A 17,487-nucleotide genomic window follows, 5' to 3' on the forward strand; every position below is an offset into this window, starting at 1 on the left:
ATATATATATATATATATATATATATATATATATTTTAGAGGAATAACCTGCAAAGCCTCTACTTTTAGAGGCTTGTCTGCAGGCAGGATGTTAAGGATAGGGAAGGTAAATGTGAAAAATACATCACAAACACCCAGACCAACTGAAACAAAATTTTTCTCGAATTCATTTTGCAGTTGGCGGGAATCGTACCCGCGACGCCAGTTTCGCAGTCGAGCATCTACCCCACTACGCCGCAACGCTTTAAAAATTTATTTGCAACGACATGATGGTATGAATGATAGAGGTGATTTTTTTGTGTGAAAATTTATTATTTACAGGCGAGGGAAGCATACTGCTTCTAATTACATTTGTCATTGTATTATCGGCATAACTAACAGTATGCATTACAATGAAAGTTGACAAAAATATGAATTAAGGCAGTGCTTGTGACTCTGAAAATGTATTTTTCTCAAATGGAAAGGAATCAACACACTAAGGACGGGAAGGGTATTTTCTACCTCCTGAGCCGGCCTCATTTCAAAGTCAGAAAAGAGTTAATTATTTAATGTTTTTATATGAATATTATGCACCAATCTCTTTGTTAAGGTCTTAACTATATGTACACAATTATCGAATACCGTCACCAGGTGTAAAAATCACCCATCCTTAGTGTGATCATTATAAAGTATATGAAGAAATGTAGCATTATGAAGTTAGACTCACCTCACACTTTTTTCTTCTACAGGATCCTCAGCAGCTAAGGCGATGGAGCTGAGAGATATTATAATCATAATGAAGAAATCGAAATACTGAAGGCTAATCACCCAATGCGCTGCTCGGCGAATTCTGAAAAACAACACCGTAGTCAGAATATCCGACCGGTAAAACGAATACATAGTTACATACCACAATTATATTATTCCATGTTTCAACTTAATGAAATTTGGTGATGTAGTATGAGGGTTTTCAATACAAACAGTGACTTGAGCTCTCCATGCGTAGCGCCCCAACTGTGGGGCTATAAAATACCAGGTCAGATAGCATGTAGCTTCAAGATTGACAATATTTATTGATCATGTACATGACACATGTTTACTATATAAAACAATAATTATTCCACACGTAGATTACTGCTCCACAGTTTTATTTTTGACCAATAAAGGAAATTTTAACAAATTCGAGATTCTTTAAAATAAAGCTACAAGAATAGACCTTAAAAAAAATATGTATAAGAATGTAAAAAAAATGAGAGAAGAACTCAACTGGTTACGTTTAAAAAAGAGAAATATATAATATGTTTATTTAAAAAAAAAAATTAAACGATAAAATACCTAAATATTTAAAGAATAAAGTAGTTATATAAAAAAACCTAAACATGTTACTAGAAATAAGGATAAAACAAGACTGCCATTAAAAAAGGAGTCAATTGTATTATGTAAAAGGTTTTGAAAATGTATGATGAAATGCCTGAATGTGTGAAGAATGAAAAGAGTCTGAGAGAATTTAAAAATAAATGTTTTGTATACTGTAAAAAGATGTAAATTAAGTATGACTAAGAGTTTGTATTAAATGTAATACAAGCTAACTAAAGAATTTAAAAAAAATGTTGATATTCAACTTAAAATAATAAAATTCAGTTTTAAAATAATAAAATTGTATGATGTAAAAATTACTCTACAGGGGGCAACCTTTTCATTAATATTTTACCACATGAGGGGTTAACATGTTGGTTGCTGATACCAGCTAGGCACGTACTATTGACATCATATCAAGTGTGTAATACACAGTTAGGGCATACATTTTTTAATCTAATTGAGATTAACGATGATACGATTCATGAATATCGTTAGCTAGACTGCGGAATGAAACTCACGGGTTTGTAGGTGACAAAATAAACATTGAAGAGTAAGGCAACATCGGCTTCGGTCCATCAGGGTTGGTTTCCTCTTCTTCCTTCTTCACTTCTTCCTTTTTCTTTCCCTAGAAAAGAGATCAAACCATTTGTCACCCTGCTCTCTGCACGATCCTCTTCCAACCTCGGTCCCATCAAAGGCTAAACACATCAACGTTTGCCATTGACCTCAGGAATATTAACAGATCTATCTCCTGAGATAACCTAATTTTTAATGGAAACACAAAATTATTCAATTAGTTGATCTTTATTTGTTTTTTTCATTATCGAAATGAGTTTTAACCTTTCGCAAACCAGGTGGGATTAAATTAACCCGAGTTGTTTAACCACCTACCTCATTGAATGTAAGAAATATGCGCGTAGAGTACCTACCTGATAACACTAACCTGTATTGTGTACGCGTGGTGAAAAAACAAAAATTATTCCATACAATATGGTGTATGATTCGGAAATATAAACACAATTCGGGCACCCTTTAAGGTATTTTTTATATATGTTACGTAGATCAGAGAGATACCGCGATATTGACTGTCTTTCAGCTTTGCTTGCATTTTTGTAATTATTATTTGTCTTTAATTATTATATCAAGATTTTTAAACCTAAAACTAGTCTATTTTTTTCTTTCAAAATACTTGTTTCTCATGAAACTTGGTAGAAAAGTGGAGACATTGTCATTTTACGTTGCTAATAAATCATTAAAAACGAAAAATGAGTTGTATATATAACGCCCAAGTGACTCTGAAATCTAGTTACGGCTTATGCGACACCTTTCATCATGTTCCTACTTGGGGTTCAACTTTATAAGTTTTATACCTATTTCTAATTTTGACAAAGTTTACTCCCTACGATTAATGTTTCTACGATTTTACGTAATTCTCGAGGGAAAAAATTTAAGCAAAAACAACTTATTGGAAAAAATAAGTTTAAACAATGTATATATCATGTGATCTTTAGAAGCTTGTACTTTTTACCTAAAAATTGGGAAAAAAGATTAATAAATAAATTAGAACCTTATTTTTTTATAAATAGTGCTGAAAAGTGCATTTTTTTACTAAAATTACATTTTCAAAATAAATAGTACTGAGTATTAAGAGCAAATAAAACCCACAAGGTTCAGGACATACTTTCTAATCACCTGGTTTACGAATGGTTAAACGTGAGAATTTTTTTTGAAGATGAAGAAAATTTGTGAGATTTTCATTTGAAGGTTGGAAATTTGAAGGAAAGGAACTTAAAAATAGATTTACGACTATAAAGCATTGATCAAAAATGAGAAAAATCGACATTCAAGCCATCTGCTATTACAATTCATCAGCCCACCACTAAGAACTCACCATTGAACAAAACAAAATGATATGACAGCAAAATAAAAGTTAAAATCCACAGCGTGATATTTGCACAGTTCACTTATTAAAACTGGAACACTCTGACTCCTGAAACAGCTTTTGAGTGTCGGGTTGTGGTCCCGTGGTTAGTGTTGCGGACTCTTAAGTCAGAGTTTCTCGGTTCGAACCCACTCTGTCACAGTTTGATACATATTTCTAATAATAAGCCGCTTAGGCTCACAGAAATAGTATGAAATTGAAATATTTTTGTATTTGTCTAAATAATAAAAACGAAATATTTCTATATAAAAAAAATAAGAAAAACTTCTACTACTACTGACCCTTACCTGCACCGAATGGTGCATAAGGCACTGCATCAAATTGATGCCGTGTTAATTTGATCATTTATTTTATGAAGCCAAGGTATCAGCCCTGCGCTTTAGGTACGAGTCCACAGTAATATTAAATAAATATTGAAGTGAAAAAACACATGGGAATTGAACCCGGGACCTCCAGTGCGGTAGCCAAATGCACTGACCATTACACTATTAAGGTGGACTAAAATATACGCTCATATTTATTTTGATCTCCCTGGGAATCGAACCCTAAAACTGGAAATATGTGAAAGTACAAAAAAGTTATAATTTTGTTGATAGTAAGAATGTCTTTTAGTGATACGTGGAATTTAAGATGGGAAAAAAGGCTTGAAAAAGATTATTAAAAACACGTAATTCATGGAAAATCCAGAAATATCAACAGACCACATCACTCAAGTGAAATTAACCCTTTGCACTTCAAGCCTGTATTTGTTTTTATACCACCAGTTCCACGCTAAAAAAACATTTTAGTTTTACTTGTAAATAAAATTGTTTTTCCTTGTCTGAAAGCTTTTATTTTACGAGTTAATACATGGAACTACATTTTATTCTTAATTCTAATCATTATAATCCCTTTTGTTATGGTATTTTTCAACACAAATCCCGGGATAAGCGAATGTCTCACACTCATTTTGAAAATTTTCAAATACTTTGTCCCACTCTCTCATATAGTCATTCAGATTTATATTTTCTGCTTCTAACCTTTTCGACACATTCCGCTTCATTAAACATGACGGGATCGAGGATTATTTCACTAATGCACAATCAAGCTTTAGTAGATAAAAATTACAAATAATCCATCAATTAGTCTTTGCACAAATTTTAGAATATGTCTTTCAATCGTGATTCAAAAACACAAGTTAAAAACAAAAAAATCCGTACTATTTTTAAATTATCCGCAAAAGACATATTACACCGTGTCGGGTGTCACTCGACATTGTTGTCGGTGGAACTAAATCGAGTAGAGTGTCACTCGACATTGGAGTCGGTGGAATATAATTGAGTCTAGTTACACTCGACATTGGAGTCGGTGGAACAAAATCAAGTAAAGTTACACTCGATTTTTGCAGTCGGTGGAACAAAATTAAGTCAAGTTACACTCGATTATTGCAGTCAGTGGAACAAAATCAAGTCAAGTTACTCTGGATTATAGGAGTCGGTGAAACAAAATCAAGTCAAGTTACACTAGATTATTGCAGTCGGTGGAACAAAATCAAGACAAGTAACACTAGTTTATTGCAGTCAGTGGAACAGTGGAAATCGAGTTGAATGACACTCAACATTGGAGTCGGTGGATCAAAATTGAGTCGAATTACACTCATTATTGGAGTAGTAAGGGTTAAAAGGATTTCAATTGTGATGGATTTATTTATATGCATACATCATCAAGTCAAATTATTTACAACTCAAAATAGCGATTCAAGAAATACGGCATGGAATGAAGCAAAAAACTCAAATCAAGGACACATAAAGCTTGTGAAAATTGCAAAAACATATGTAATGAAAATGATATCGTTGTTGGTTCCAAACATCAGATCAGTAAATCAACAATTAACGGTCAAAAAGATTTGATACATCTAAAATTAAATACATCATACTTTTTTAACATCAAGATTTTCGATAAAAAGTCTAAAGTCATTCTTGTCAAGATTTTTTACAGACATCTCAGCATAGATAAAGAAGAATACGGAGATCTGGACACTTAGAAGGGCTGGTTTAATCGATCACCTCATACACTGTGGAACATTCACCATTCTACCCATGATTGACAACAACACTACTTAAATTTCGGAAGCAATATTTATGCTTCAATAGGAAAGGTCATCTGCCACTTATTTATCTATCGACTTAGCGTTTATTTTGTAAAACTCCATATTTATGTTTAAAACATTGAAATCAAACACTGATTTGAGTCTACGAAAACATTTATTTTATTTTTCAAGCACAAAAACAAAAATTCTGTGACAATTTTTTCGCCATGTTAGGGCATTTTCAAACTTATGTGAGGATCAAATTGACTGAAGGTCTTTATATAGCTATATAATTCTAGGTATTTAAGCAATAATTGATCTTATCAAGTATAACATGCACAATAATCGTAATTATGGAAAAGATAAGTGTTTAACCTGTCCAGGAGTATGGCCGTACATGTACGGTCATATCTAAAATGGCACTTGTACTGCCATCTGTGGTTGTATTTAAACAATATAGTTACAAATCAAATCATATTTATTGGTGTAAATATTTATTTTTATTCAAGAAAATATGTTGCTTATAGAATCGACTATGATATAAAATTATAAAAAGTAAAAAATATGGCAAAAAAAAACTCCCCAGATACAGTTTTGTCCGCAGAAACTTACTCCCAGACAGGTTAACTAGCAATGTTTATATTTTAGGGAAATTTTATAACTAAGTAAGTACTTTTTGACATATCGCTCGCTCCTTTCAAGAACGTCATAAATCAAAAATCATCAATTTTCAGTTGTGCATGTTTTCGGAATGCCCAGAAAATGTACTATATCCCAGCAAAAGAGTCATATTTTTAACTTAATATTTACCCGCTACAGGGCGGAAAGTGTTGTTTTTAAATTTTAAAGAAAAGGTATTGTTTAATTATTTTTTAAATATACTTGATATTTTTCAAATGGAGAAAAAACCTTCAGGTTTTACTTAAAAAGATGTGTTGCAAAGTAAAAAGTTCAATAAGTGGCTTGATATTTATTTTTAATACATTGTATTATATTTTTAAACTTTAAAAAATTAAATAAATTTCATAAATTTTTTCACGATAAATTACCAAAATATTTTAAGGATAAAGTTGTCTTAAACAAAAATTGTCATGAATATGCTACTAGACAAAAGGATAAAATAAGACTACCATTATTGAAAAGAGCTGAGTCGCAAAATTGCTTGATGTATAAGGGTTTAAAAATGTATGATGAGATGCCTGAATGTATGAAGAATGAAAAATGTCTGAAAGAATTTAAAAATAAATGTCTAAGTTACTGTAAGGAAATGTAAATATATAAAGATGATGTAAATGTATATAATAGTTTATATTAGTTTTAATATAAGCTAACTTAAGAAATAAATTTAAAAAAAAAAAAAAAACCTTCTCCTGAAAAATCAAGTTTTTTGATTTATGACGTTCTTGAAAGGAGTGAGCGATATGTACTGTGAGATAATTAATGTTTTCTTAGCTTTAGATAACTCTAGTAGAAATTATAGTAACACCTTAACGACCACTTGTAAATGTATGAGATATAAGCCTATAACGTACGCATAGGCGATTTTGTCAAAAAATTCATGTATATGTAAACATAGAGGTAAAACCATCTACATTTTCAGAGTTTTCTAGAAATTTTTAAACTCCTGCAGTTTCACAAAAGCTCCGATTGTTTCGTGGAGTGTCGTGTGTCTGACCAGTCCATATCATCAACATCCCCGTCAGAATCATCTTCAGAATCACTCAAAACCATTTGCATAACCCGAGGACCTCTTATAGCTTCTCTTATTATTTCAAAACTACTATTTAAGTAGCATGAATTTATTTTCGAATGAACAAATGTCTTGATTAACTCAATAGATGTCATCGAGTTCACTTCTTATAAACACGCGATAACGCGGGACCGATCGTTAAGGTGTTAATAATATCATAGTAAGTAAGTGTTATTGGATTTTAATACAATATTTAAATGATATTTTAATACACAATTTATACTATCAAGAATTTATATAAACATAAGTGTATTTTTATTAACTTTTTAAAAGAATTTATATATGGTTTTCTATTAAGAATGATACAATTGAAAAATAAAAATAAAAAACACATAAATTATTCAGTGAGATAAAATTTTTTGTTTTATTTGAAAGTTTACATTACGCCATTATGTATGAGAAATAACAGCGCTCATGTGAGCATCACCACTTCTCTGGACATATAAAACCCTTATCTGCACCCCAATGGTGCATAGGGCACTGCGTAATACAAACGCAGTGTAATCTTGATCGTTACACATGAAGGAAAGGTGATCAGCCCTCCGCTTCAGGTACCAGTCCAGGGTAATATTGAATAAATAGTACAGTGAAAAAATCACTAATATTTATTTTACCCCCCCCTGGGAATCGAACCCGGGGCCTCCAGAACGGTAGCCGAGCATGCTGACCTACGGAGATGGACAAAATTCTATTGACCCAATTTTCTCATCACCTTTTCATCACTTTTTCACATAAATTTGGCTGTATTTCAGCAATAGGACGTTCAATGTTGACCTTTAATTGGTCAATTGTTGTTGGATTATCAGCATACACTTGTGACTCAACATAACCCCAATAAAAGAAATCACAAGGTTTTAAATCACAAGATCTGAGCAAATAATTGACTGGACCACTTCGATATTGAGTCGATTAACTGAATAATGTCATCCATAAATTCTTTTAAAATTTCTCATAGTATTCGCAAATGAGCACTGATTTTGATAGAACAATTTAATAATTTATGTATTAATTTTAAATCAAACACAGATTTTTTGAGTCTACTAAGTTGTATTTTATTAACAAAAACACATAAAATTGTATAGCTATTGTATAGCTACTTAGAATTGTATAGCTACATAAGGACCATAGTCCATTTGATCTTCACATTCATTTGATAATGCCCTAACAAGGCGAAACAATTGTCACAGTATAATTTTTTATGTGTTTTTGTTAATAAAATACAGCTTAGTAGACTCAAAAAATCTGTGATTGATTTAAAATTAATACATAAAATAAAATGGAGTTCTACAAATTAAACGCCAAATCAATATATAATTTAATAATTTATGAACATTGTTCAAGTGTGTATCATTCCATGATTAAATGGCATAACCAACTGAACACAAATGACAAAATAAACTAAAAAAAAACAAAAAAAACAGTGTTGATATTATAACCATTTGAAATTGTATCATTGCTATAGTAAAACCCTACATAAATACAAATGTTAATTAAAAATTATTTATTTATTGATAACGCATCATGCAAGCGTTTACATAAAGAGAAATAGAAGATATAAGGTTGGTTTGTTCATCCGTTTTTTCAAAATAAGGGTTGCTTAGATATAATTGCCCTAGTATATTCAGTTTATGCCCTTTGCTTCTATACGAGTATGTTAAGGAATTGGTTTGTTTGAGAGATGAATCCTGTGGTTATTTTCATCTGAATGATTGGCAAATTGAGCTTTGTTTTTTTTCAAAAGAACTTAAATGTTCGGAATATCTGGTTATGAAAGAGCATCCAGTTTGTCGCACGTAAATTGCATTATTGTCCTAGCATTCCAGTTTATAAATTTCATTGTTTTTTTAACTGCCACAGAATTATTTAAATATTTCAAATATATGTATGCTACTTTTTCAGTGACATCGATGGTTGAAATTCTTTTTCTTCTAACCCTTATATGCACACAATGATGTATCAGGTACTGCATCATATATAAGCAATGTTATCTTGATCGTTAAAAGTATGAAGGAAGAGTACGATTTAGAAGGCAGTCCGGGGAAAAACTGAACAAATATTAAAGTGAAAAATCAATTTTATCTATTTTGTTCCTCATGGAAATCGAACTCGGGACCTCCAGTAGGGTAGCCAAACACGCTGACCACTACAATACGGAGCCAAGTTGAAATTGACAAGTTTTTATTACCAGAAACATTCATACAACCAGCCATTGACACGTCGAAAGCCCTGTTAATGCCCTGACTTCCATATTCTTCTTCATCTATGTTGAGATATCAGTAAAAAATCTTGATGTAAATAACTCCTAAGCGGAGCAATCGAGAATTTGTGCACAAAAATTTGGACACACTCAAAAATATTATTAATATATATCTATTGTTTCGATATATAATAATTCACTAATGTATACTATTTTCAATGTGTAACATTTTAGGTCTAATTTTTTCACTGTATATGCTATTTTTAGGTTATATTTCCACTTGTTATTCGTACTTTGCGACAATATTATTAATCACATAACAGAGGGGTTGAATGTACGAAAAAAAACAAGGCATAATAACCCAGAAGAAGCAGACAGCATCCGAATAGCTGAAATCTAAATAATTTTTAAGCTAGCAATTTTGAGATTCAAATATTGTATTCCTTATGCTTAAATATCAATAACTGTAATCGAATAATGTATGTATATCTAGAGCAGACAGTTTTTACCAACTCGGTCGAAGAATATAACCTTTTCCACGAATATCATGGGAGAGGTTAATATTTTTAATGCAATAGTTGGTAAAATGTGCCTTGATGCTACCAAATGAAAATAAAAACACCAATGCAGTAATACCCCGATTTACGCCGATTCATGCTTTTGTATTTTGTTTTGATTTGACAGAAAAATCGTAACTAAAATATCAATTTAAAAAAATTAAATAAATAAATGATACAAAGTAAAAGAATAGTTTGAATAAAGTAAATCGCCTGTTATGATATAAATGAATGAAGAAATCAATTTGAAGCAGCGATCAAGAGTTTGTGTGTGATAAAACTTTGTTCAGTCAGTGTGTTGTATTTAAATATATAATAAAATAAAAAATAAAGTTTTTCAAATAAATTTTATTTAACCAGTGACTGGGTTTCGTCATAACCGACATTATCAGACTGGCCCAGTCTGATGATGTCGGTTAGGATTAAACCTGGTCACTGGTCAAATAAAAAATATGTGGAAAAAACTACATATTTCGTTCTTATTTTGTTATATAAAATGCAGTTCCAAGAATAAATGTCAGTACAAAAGTTAAATCTAGTTATAAGTAACAATTAAAATGAATTAAGTAACAGATACCCGTTAGCCACATCTCTATATATGATATGATAGTCTCACTATATCAAAATTATGTATATGAAAAGTGTTGTTAACTTAGTGGTATGGTAATATAACACTCTCCTTATCATTCATCGTTCATTTAGTGTAATACCACTTTAAAAAAAACCACTTAAAACTTATATTACTTCATGAATACTGGTTTTGGGAATAAATTTTGTTTGCATTTTGTGTCTACAAAATGTGGCTACATTTTGATCTGATGATGGAATGATTATTCCGAAACCCGTATTAAGTAGTCATGAAGTAGTGTTTTTTTGAAAAGTGGTATTACACAAAGTAAACGATGAATGATAAGGAAAGTGTTTTAACTATATCAAGTCTAAATTGTATTTATGGGAGTGAATCAAATTATTTTTTACAGGAATTATAGAACCGTCATGGCGTAAAATCGGGGTAGTACTGAGATTAAAAAATACACATTAGTCAAAAGGAAAATAGCGTTATTATCAAAACACTAGCAACACACGAACAAACTAAATCACTTTTCGACGCTGAACGAGCCAACTGCCACTCGTGCACTGTAAACGTAAGGATTATAAGAAAAGAAAAGTACACAGATATGAAACAAGGAGTTTGCTGGCAATCAAGCTGCAATGGGTTACCTTGCGGTAGTGTACCGGCGAACTGCCTCCCAGATCCACCCGCAAGGAAGACCCCTCCCCAACGTGCAGGGCCTCCATTTCCTTCTCAAGCTCCTAGGATTCGTACCCAACATTACCAGAGATTTAATGGGCGCCCGTGTGAAGGGTGAATGCCAAAAATAACCAAGGTTGCTCGGACGATAGTGCATGTCATTTTTCATGGATATCTCGATATGGATGAAGAAGAATATGGAATTTTATCAGCTTTAATTCTATCAGACACTGGATTATTTACCCGACGGATGATGTATCAATATAATAACTCCGTATCTAGAATGCTTAGGTTGTACAATCAATAAGAAAATGATGATAATGTTATTATCCACATTGACTTTAATTATAGCATCGAGAAATACAAGAAGTCTTTTGTATTTCTCAGTCCAGATTGGTGAAATCAAATTGAAGTAGTCTTGAATTTTCTACTTTAATCTTGTAGCTTAGTTTAATTTCGCTTTTAATTGTTACTTCTTATTTTATTATTTAATTTCATAAGTTTAACTGTTATTACTCTTCTTTTTACGACCACATTTCAATTCTTTCTTTATATATGTATTTAATCTGTCTTTTTACACGTTTCTGTAAATTTATTGTGTTCTCATTTAATTGATGAAACACATTGTATTGTGTTACAAAATATTGTATTGCGCTGTATTTAATTTCATGTTATGCGTTTTTCATTGTTTGCGAACAGTAAATAAATAAATAGGTGTCTTAAAAAAGGCGTCGGAACGCCGTTCCATGGCGTTACATGGAAAAAAAGCCCTGGGAATATATAACTGTCTACCTGGATTATTTTTCAAAATTTTGGGGACTGGTAAGGGTTTAAAATTGTTTGAAGTCCTCATTGTAGTAAGTAAGTTCCGGAAGCTCAGACAAACTTTCTTATAAAAACGATACATGCTTCGTTTCAGGATAAGACACCTATAATATATATTGATATATCATCTGTAGGGTGAATAATCTAGTGTCCGATATAATTAGTAATACAAAGTTTAAATAAAAATCTTAAAATTAAAAAAAATCAGCATTTATAAACTGACTGACATATTTATTACAAAAAAAGTTACAAAATACATGACGGATTCCGAGGTACATTTGTTATTTTTGATGCGGTTGAAAAAATAAAACAAAAGCATTAAAATTAACATTTGAAAAAGGTATCATTTGAGCTTTGAAAATATTTCCTAATTAATTTTTCTATATTGCGAAATTTGTGATCATCTAAAGTCTAAGTGCCTTCTATTTTGCATGTGCAAAGTGAAAATTGATATGGTATACACATGGAAGTCACATTTATGGACATATGCGACTAAAAAAAATGCCTAACTTTGATTTTTAAAAAAATATATAAATTACCTTTAGTTAGGTTAGGTTAGGTTAGGTTAGCAACATTATGATTAGGTGAGGTTAGTCTACTAATTCCCTAGCTCTATTTTAAAATCTGAGTCACTTTAGGTTAGATTAGAGTAACAGCTCTCTAATTACAATTTACGAATATTTTTTTTGTTTTTTGTTTTTATTTTATTTCCTTATCCGCACTCAATGGTGCTAAGGGCACTGCATCATAGTCACGCAGTGTTATCTTGATCATTAATGACACGAAAGTAAAGTGATCAGCCCTGCGCTTATTGTACCAGCCCTGGGTAATATGAGAGTGAAAATCACCCATATTTATTCTGACCCCCCTGGGAATCAAACCCGGGACCTCCAGCAGGGTAGCTTAACGCGCTGACCACTACACTACGGATGTGGACACATAAATTATTTTCACATAAATAAAGAGTTCATTTACAATGAGTTATGATTAAGTTAGGTTAGTCTACTAATTCCGTAACTCTAAAATATCTGACTCAGCTTATGTTAGGTTGGAGTAACATAGCTCCTTAATTCCAATCTACGAATAAATAAGTTTCCCATATATAGAGAGAACATCTTATAATGATAAGGTGAGGTTAGTCTGCTAATTCTCTAGATCTATTTTAAATATCTGACTCAGCTTTGGTTAGGTTGGAGTAACATAGCTCCTTAATTCCAATATACGAATAAATAAGTTTCTCATATAAAGAGAGAACATCTTATAATGATAAGGTGAGGTTAGTCTGCTAATTCTCTAGATCTATTTTAAATATCTGACTCAGCTTTGGTTAGGTTGGAGTAACATAGCTCCTTAATTTCAATAAACGAATAAATAAGTTTCTCATATAAAGAGAACATCTTATAATGATAAGGTGAGGTTAGTCTGCTAATTCCCTAGATCTATTTTAAATATGTGACTCAGCTTTGGTTAGGTTGGAGTAACATAGCTCCTTAATTGCAATCTACGTATAAATTAGTTTCACATACATAGAAAGTTAATATTATAATGAATTATGATAAGATTAGGTTAGTCGACTAATTCCACAGCTCTATTTCAAATATGCGAGTCGGCTTAGGTTAGGTTAGAGTGACACAGCTCCCGAATTGCAACCTATGAAAAAATTAGTTTCATATAAATAAAAGATATTTTGATGAATGATTCTGAAGTCTAAAAGCTCAAAATATTGTGAATACTTAAAAAAAAAAAACATGATTTAGGGCAAGACAGAAATAATAAAAAGAGAATGATGGAATTTTTATGTATGGTTGAAATAATCACTAAAAGAAAATTGATTGAATAAATATTTTTCTGTACCTGAAGCTGTTTTTCTTTGTCTTCTTCCTCCTGTTCTTCTTCTGCTGCTGTTAGTTCCTATAAAAATATGAATGAAAAGTTAATAACGTAAAATGTTGAATGCAGTTTCTCACACAAAACGTTATCCATATCACAGACAATATTCATTCATTGTATTTAGCTATAATTGAGTTTTGAAACGTAATTGACAAAACCCATGTACTTATTTGATTCATTCATTCATTCATTCAAACCCTTATCCGCACCCCAATGGTGCATAGGGCACTGAGTTATATAAACGCAGTGTTATTTTGATCGTTAACACAAGAAGGAAAGGTGATCAGCCCTCCACTTCAGGTACTAGTCCAGGGTAATATTGAATAAATATTAGAGTGAAAACATCGCTTATATTTATTTGACTCCCCCTGGGAATTGAACCCGGGACCTCCAGAACGGTAGCCGAGCGTGCTGACCATTACACTACGGAGGCGGACAAAATATCTGATTAATTTTATTTAATTTCATTTGGTAAAAACCATTATTTTTTCAAATCTTTTGTGACACGTGTTTCAAAGCATTCCACATTGTTTTCAAATACTGTATGATGCGGAATGTATTGATCACACGATTACACGGGTCACAATAGATTATAAGATAAAGATGTATTTACTAAGTGAAATTTAAATTTAAAATGTTTAGATATTACCACAATTGAAATTGTCTGCTGAATTAATTAGTGAAATTATTTAATTACTTATTAATTTTTATTATATTTCTCTTCACATCATTTTACAGTAAATGTTTTCATTTACAAATATTTTAAACATAAACCAAAATATCCCCCAAAGACAAAACCTGTGCAATATATTTATAATATACACTATGGTACGAACCTGAATGTTTTATGCCAGAAAAATAGGATGAAGAGTAAAAACATTAAGTTCAAAAATAATACTCCAATATACAAAGTTTGTATTTTCCCCTGTTGATGAGAACATCTATAGTTCTCGAAACTGCGTTTACATGTATAAACTAAAAAATTGGTTTATATTTTAATTTTTTTTAAAGGAATTACCCACTAAGCCTCTATTAGAGGCTTGTCTGCAGGTAGGATAGTAAGGATAGGGAAGGTAAATGTGAAAAATACATCACAAACACCCAGACCAATTGAAAATAAATCTTTCTTGAATTTATTTTGCACTTGGCGGGAATCGAACCCGCGACGCCAGTTTAGCAGTCGAGCGTCTACCCAACTACGCTATGGCGCCTGCCTTATACTAGTGTTTTATTTTTATATTTAAGTAGTAGTAGCAGCAGACATATTGCAAGACAGGACCCTACAAGATGGACCCCAAAATTTTTAAGGTTAAAACAAGAGACCTTGGGAGGACAAAAGAGGCGTCAGAAGACCCCAAAAGAGATGGTCCGACGACATAGCTACTGTGAGGGGTAGAAACTGGCTGCAAGCAGCAACTGACCGAAGGAAATGGAATGATATGTAAGAGAGATGGATATAGATCCAGCAGTGGAGGACAGAGGGCTCACGAAGAAGAAGTAGTTACAAAATTTTGAGTGTGTCAAAATACTTGTTCACAAAATCTGGATTATCTCCAATACAGGAGTTATTTTCATATTATTTTTAACATCTCATCAAAGATGAAGAAGAATATCTGGTCAAATTATAAGCTTAATAATAAAAATGAAAATGGTATTTTCTGGCGTTTCTCATGTGTGTGATTATAATCCAGGATTCGGACCTCACATACTAATATGAGTTTCTGCTTAGTAAAAAGCTTCTTTACATCTCACCAATAGATGTCACTAGTGAAGTTCTAGTGATTCAAGAACAAGGTTTCTAAATTGGTTCATATATATAGAACTTCCAAGAATTTGAGTAGTGTGGTTGTCAATAATGGGTAAAATTGGTGAATGTTACATGTGTGTAAAGTGATCACTTAAACCAGCCTATGACGGTCGTCAGCCCCGTAAATGCTCAGACTTCCATATTCTTCTTCATCTTTGATGAGATGTCAAAAAATAAAATATAAATACTCCAATGAAACTTTTTGCGGCGAAAATGATTTAATGTGACACCAGAGATTGTTGGCTTTCAGTATTCCCCGTAAATGCTCAGACTTCCATATTCTTCTTGATCTTTGATGATATGTCAAAAATAATAAGAAGTAGTTGTTACCTGAGCATTGGCCAGATTGTCCACGGCGATAGCCAAGAACACGTTGAGCAGGGTGTAGTTGCCAAACAGTACGAGGATGATGAAGTACAGGCAGTAGATCATGCCCTCCTTGGGGCCCCCCTGGGACCGGATGCCATTGTACATCACTTCGTTCCAATCTTCTCCCGTCAAGATCTGAAAGTGCGCCGTCGCGATGGTCATGAATCACGGATGAATTTATTTATTTATTTATGGTTCACAAACAATGAAAAACATATTACAATAAACGAAATACAGTGCAATACAAATAGTTTTGATGTTTTTCATCAATTAGATGGGAACACAACAAGCTTACAGAAACAATAAAGTTGCGGGTTAAACACATATCGCTCACTCCTTTCAAGAACGTCATAAATCAAAATACTTGATTTTTCAGGAGAATGTTTTTATATGAAATTCTAAACTTGTATTAAACATTCAAAAACACGATAAAATAATGTATTAAATTGTTTTAAAACTTTATGCTTTGTCAAAATTATGTAGTTAGCGTTTTAGAAGTTCAGTTCATTTCGAAAATTCGATGTAGATAGTGTCTTATACGCCTGAAAACTAGGCGTAATTTATTTTGTGTATTTTTTTATTTGTTTATATTTCGCTCACTCCTTTCAAGAACGTCATAAATAAAAAATGTGATTTTTCAGGAGAACGTTTTTAAAGTTTAAAAATATAATACAATGTATTAAAAATACATATCAAGCCACTTACTGAACTTTTTAATGTGCAACAGATCTTTTTAGGTAAAACCAGAAGGTTTTTTCTCTATTTGAAAAATATTTAGTAAATTTAAAAAAATAATTAATCAATACCTTTTCTTCAAAATGCAAAAACAAAACTTTCTGCCCTGTAGCGGGTAAATATTCAGTTAAAAATATGCCTCTTTTTCTGGGATATAGTACATTTTCTGGGCATTCGGAAAACATGCACAACTCAAAATAGACAATTTTTGATTTATGACGTTCTTGAAAGGAGTGAGCGATATATAAAGAATAGAGATTTGGTTGTAAAAGAGGGTTGTAACAATTAAAAGTAATGAAGTAAGAAAAATAAAAATTAAAAGTGAAATCAAACTATGCCACGTAAGGTACAAAATTCAAGACTCCACCAGATTGGTGAAATCAATTTGAAATTGATTTGAATTGTTTGATAATATTTGTTTTTGGCACCCAATTTAATTTATTTATGAAACTTTTTGTATGGAACAAACAAACATTGACGGACTTACTAACACATTGTTCAATGTGTGCGCATTTTTGTGCATTTCAAAAACCATATTTTGCGGCGGTGTGCACATGTGAATATCAGAGCGGGTAAAAATAAACATTTTTATTTGTTTTGACCCCGCCTGGGAATCAAACCAGGGGCCTCCAGAATGATAGCCGAACATGCTAACCACCATGTAGGCTATGTACGTACTACATAGCTACTTTGTTTGTTCATACATATATTTTGATATTGATAATTTGCCTATATAAAAAATATGTCTGCCTCCGTA

The 17,487-nt window shown here is 31.9% G+C and overlaps 1 protein-coding gene across 1 annotated transcript in view; it reads right to left on the reverse strand.

Moving 5' to 3' along the window:
- cac (calcium voltage-gated channel subunit cacophony) overlaps window positions 1-17,487 on the reverse strand; it is a 167,055-nt gene that overhangs the window by 65,749 nt on the left and 83,819 nt on the right. Inside the window, exons 15-18 of the mRNA XM_088277574.1 lie at window positions 15,957-16,130; window positions 13,784-13,840; window positions 1,857-1,963; window positions 707-829 (exon numbers count right to left, since the gene is read on the reverse strand). Of these exons, the coding sequence (XP_088133700.1) occupies window positions 707-829; window positions 1,857-1,963; window positions 13,784-13,840; window positions 15,957-16,130 (461 nt within the window). The remainder of the gene's footprint in view (window positions 1-706; window positions 830-1,856; window positions 1,964-13,783; window positions 13,841-15,956; window positions 16,131-17,487) is intronic.

Source organism: Brachycentrus maculatus, unplaced genomic scaffold (genome assembly GCF_059751285.1).
Source record: "Brachycentrus maculatus isolate JH-2025_06_01 unplaced genomic scaffold, ASM5975128v1 h1tg000046l, whole genome shotgun sequence".
Taxonomy (NCBI): Eukaryota; Metazoa; Arthropoda; class Insecta; order Trichoptera; family Brachycentridae; genus Brachycentrus; species Brachycentrus maculatus.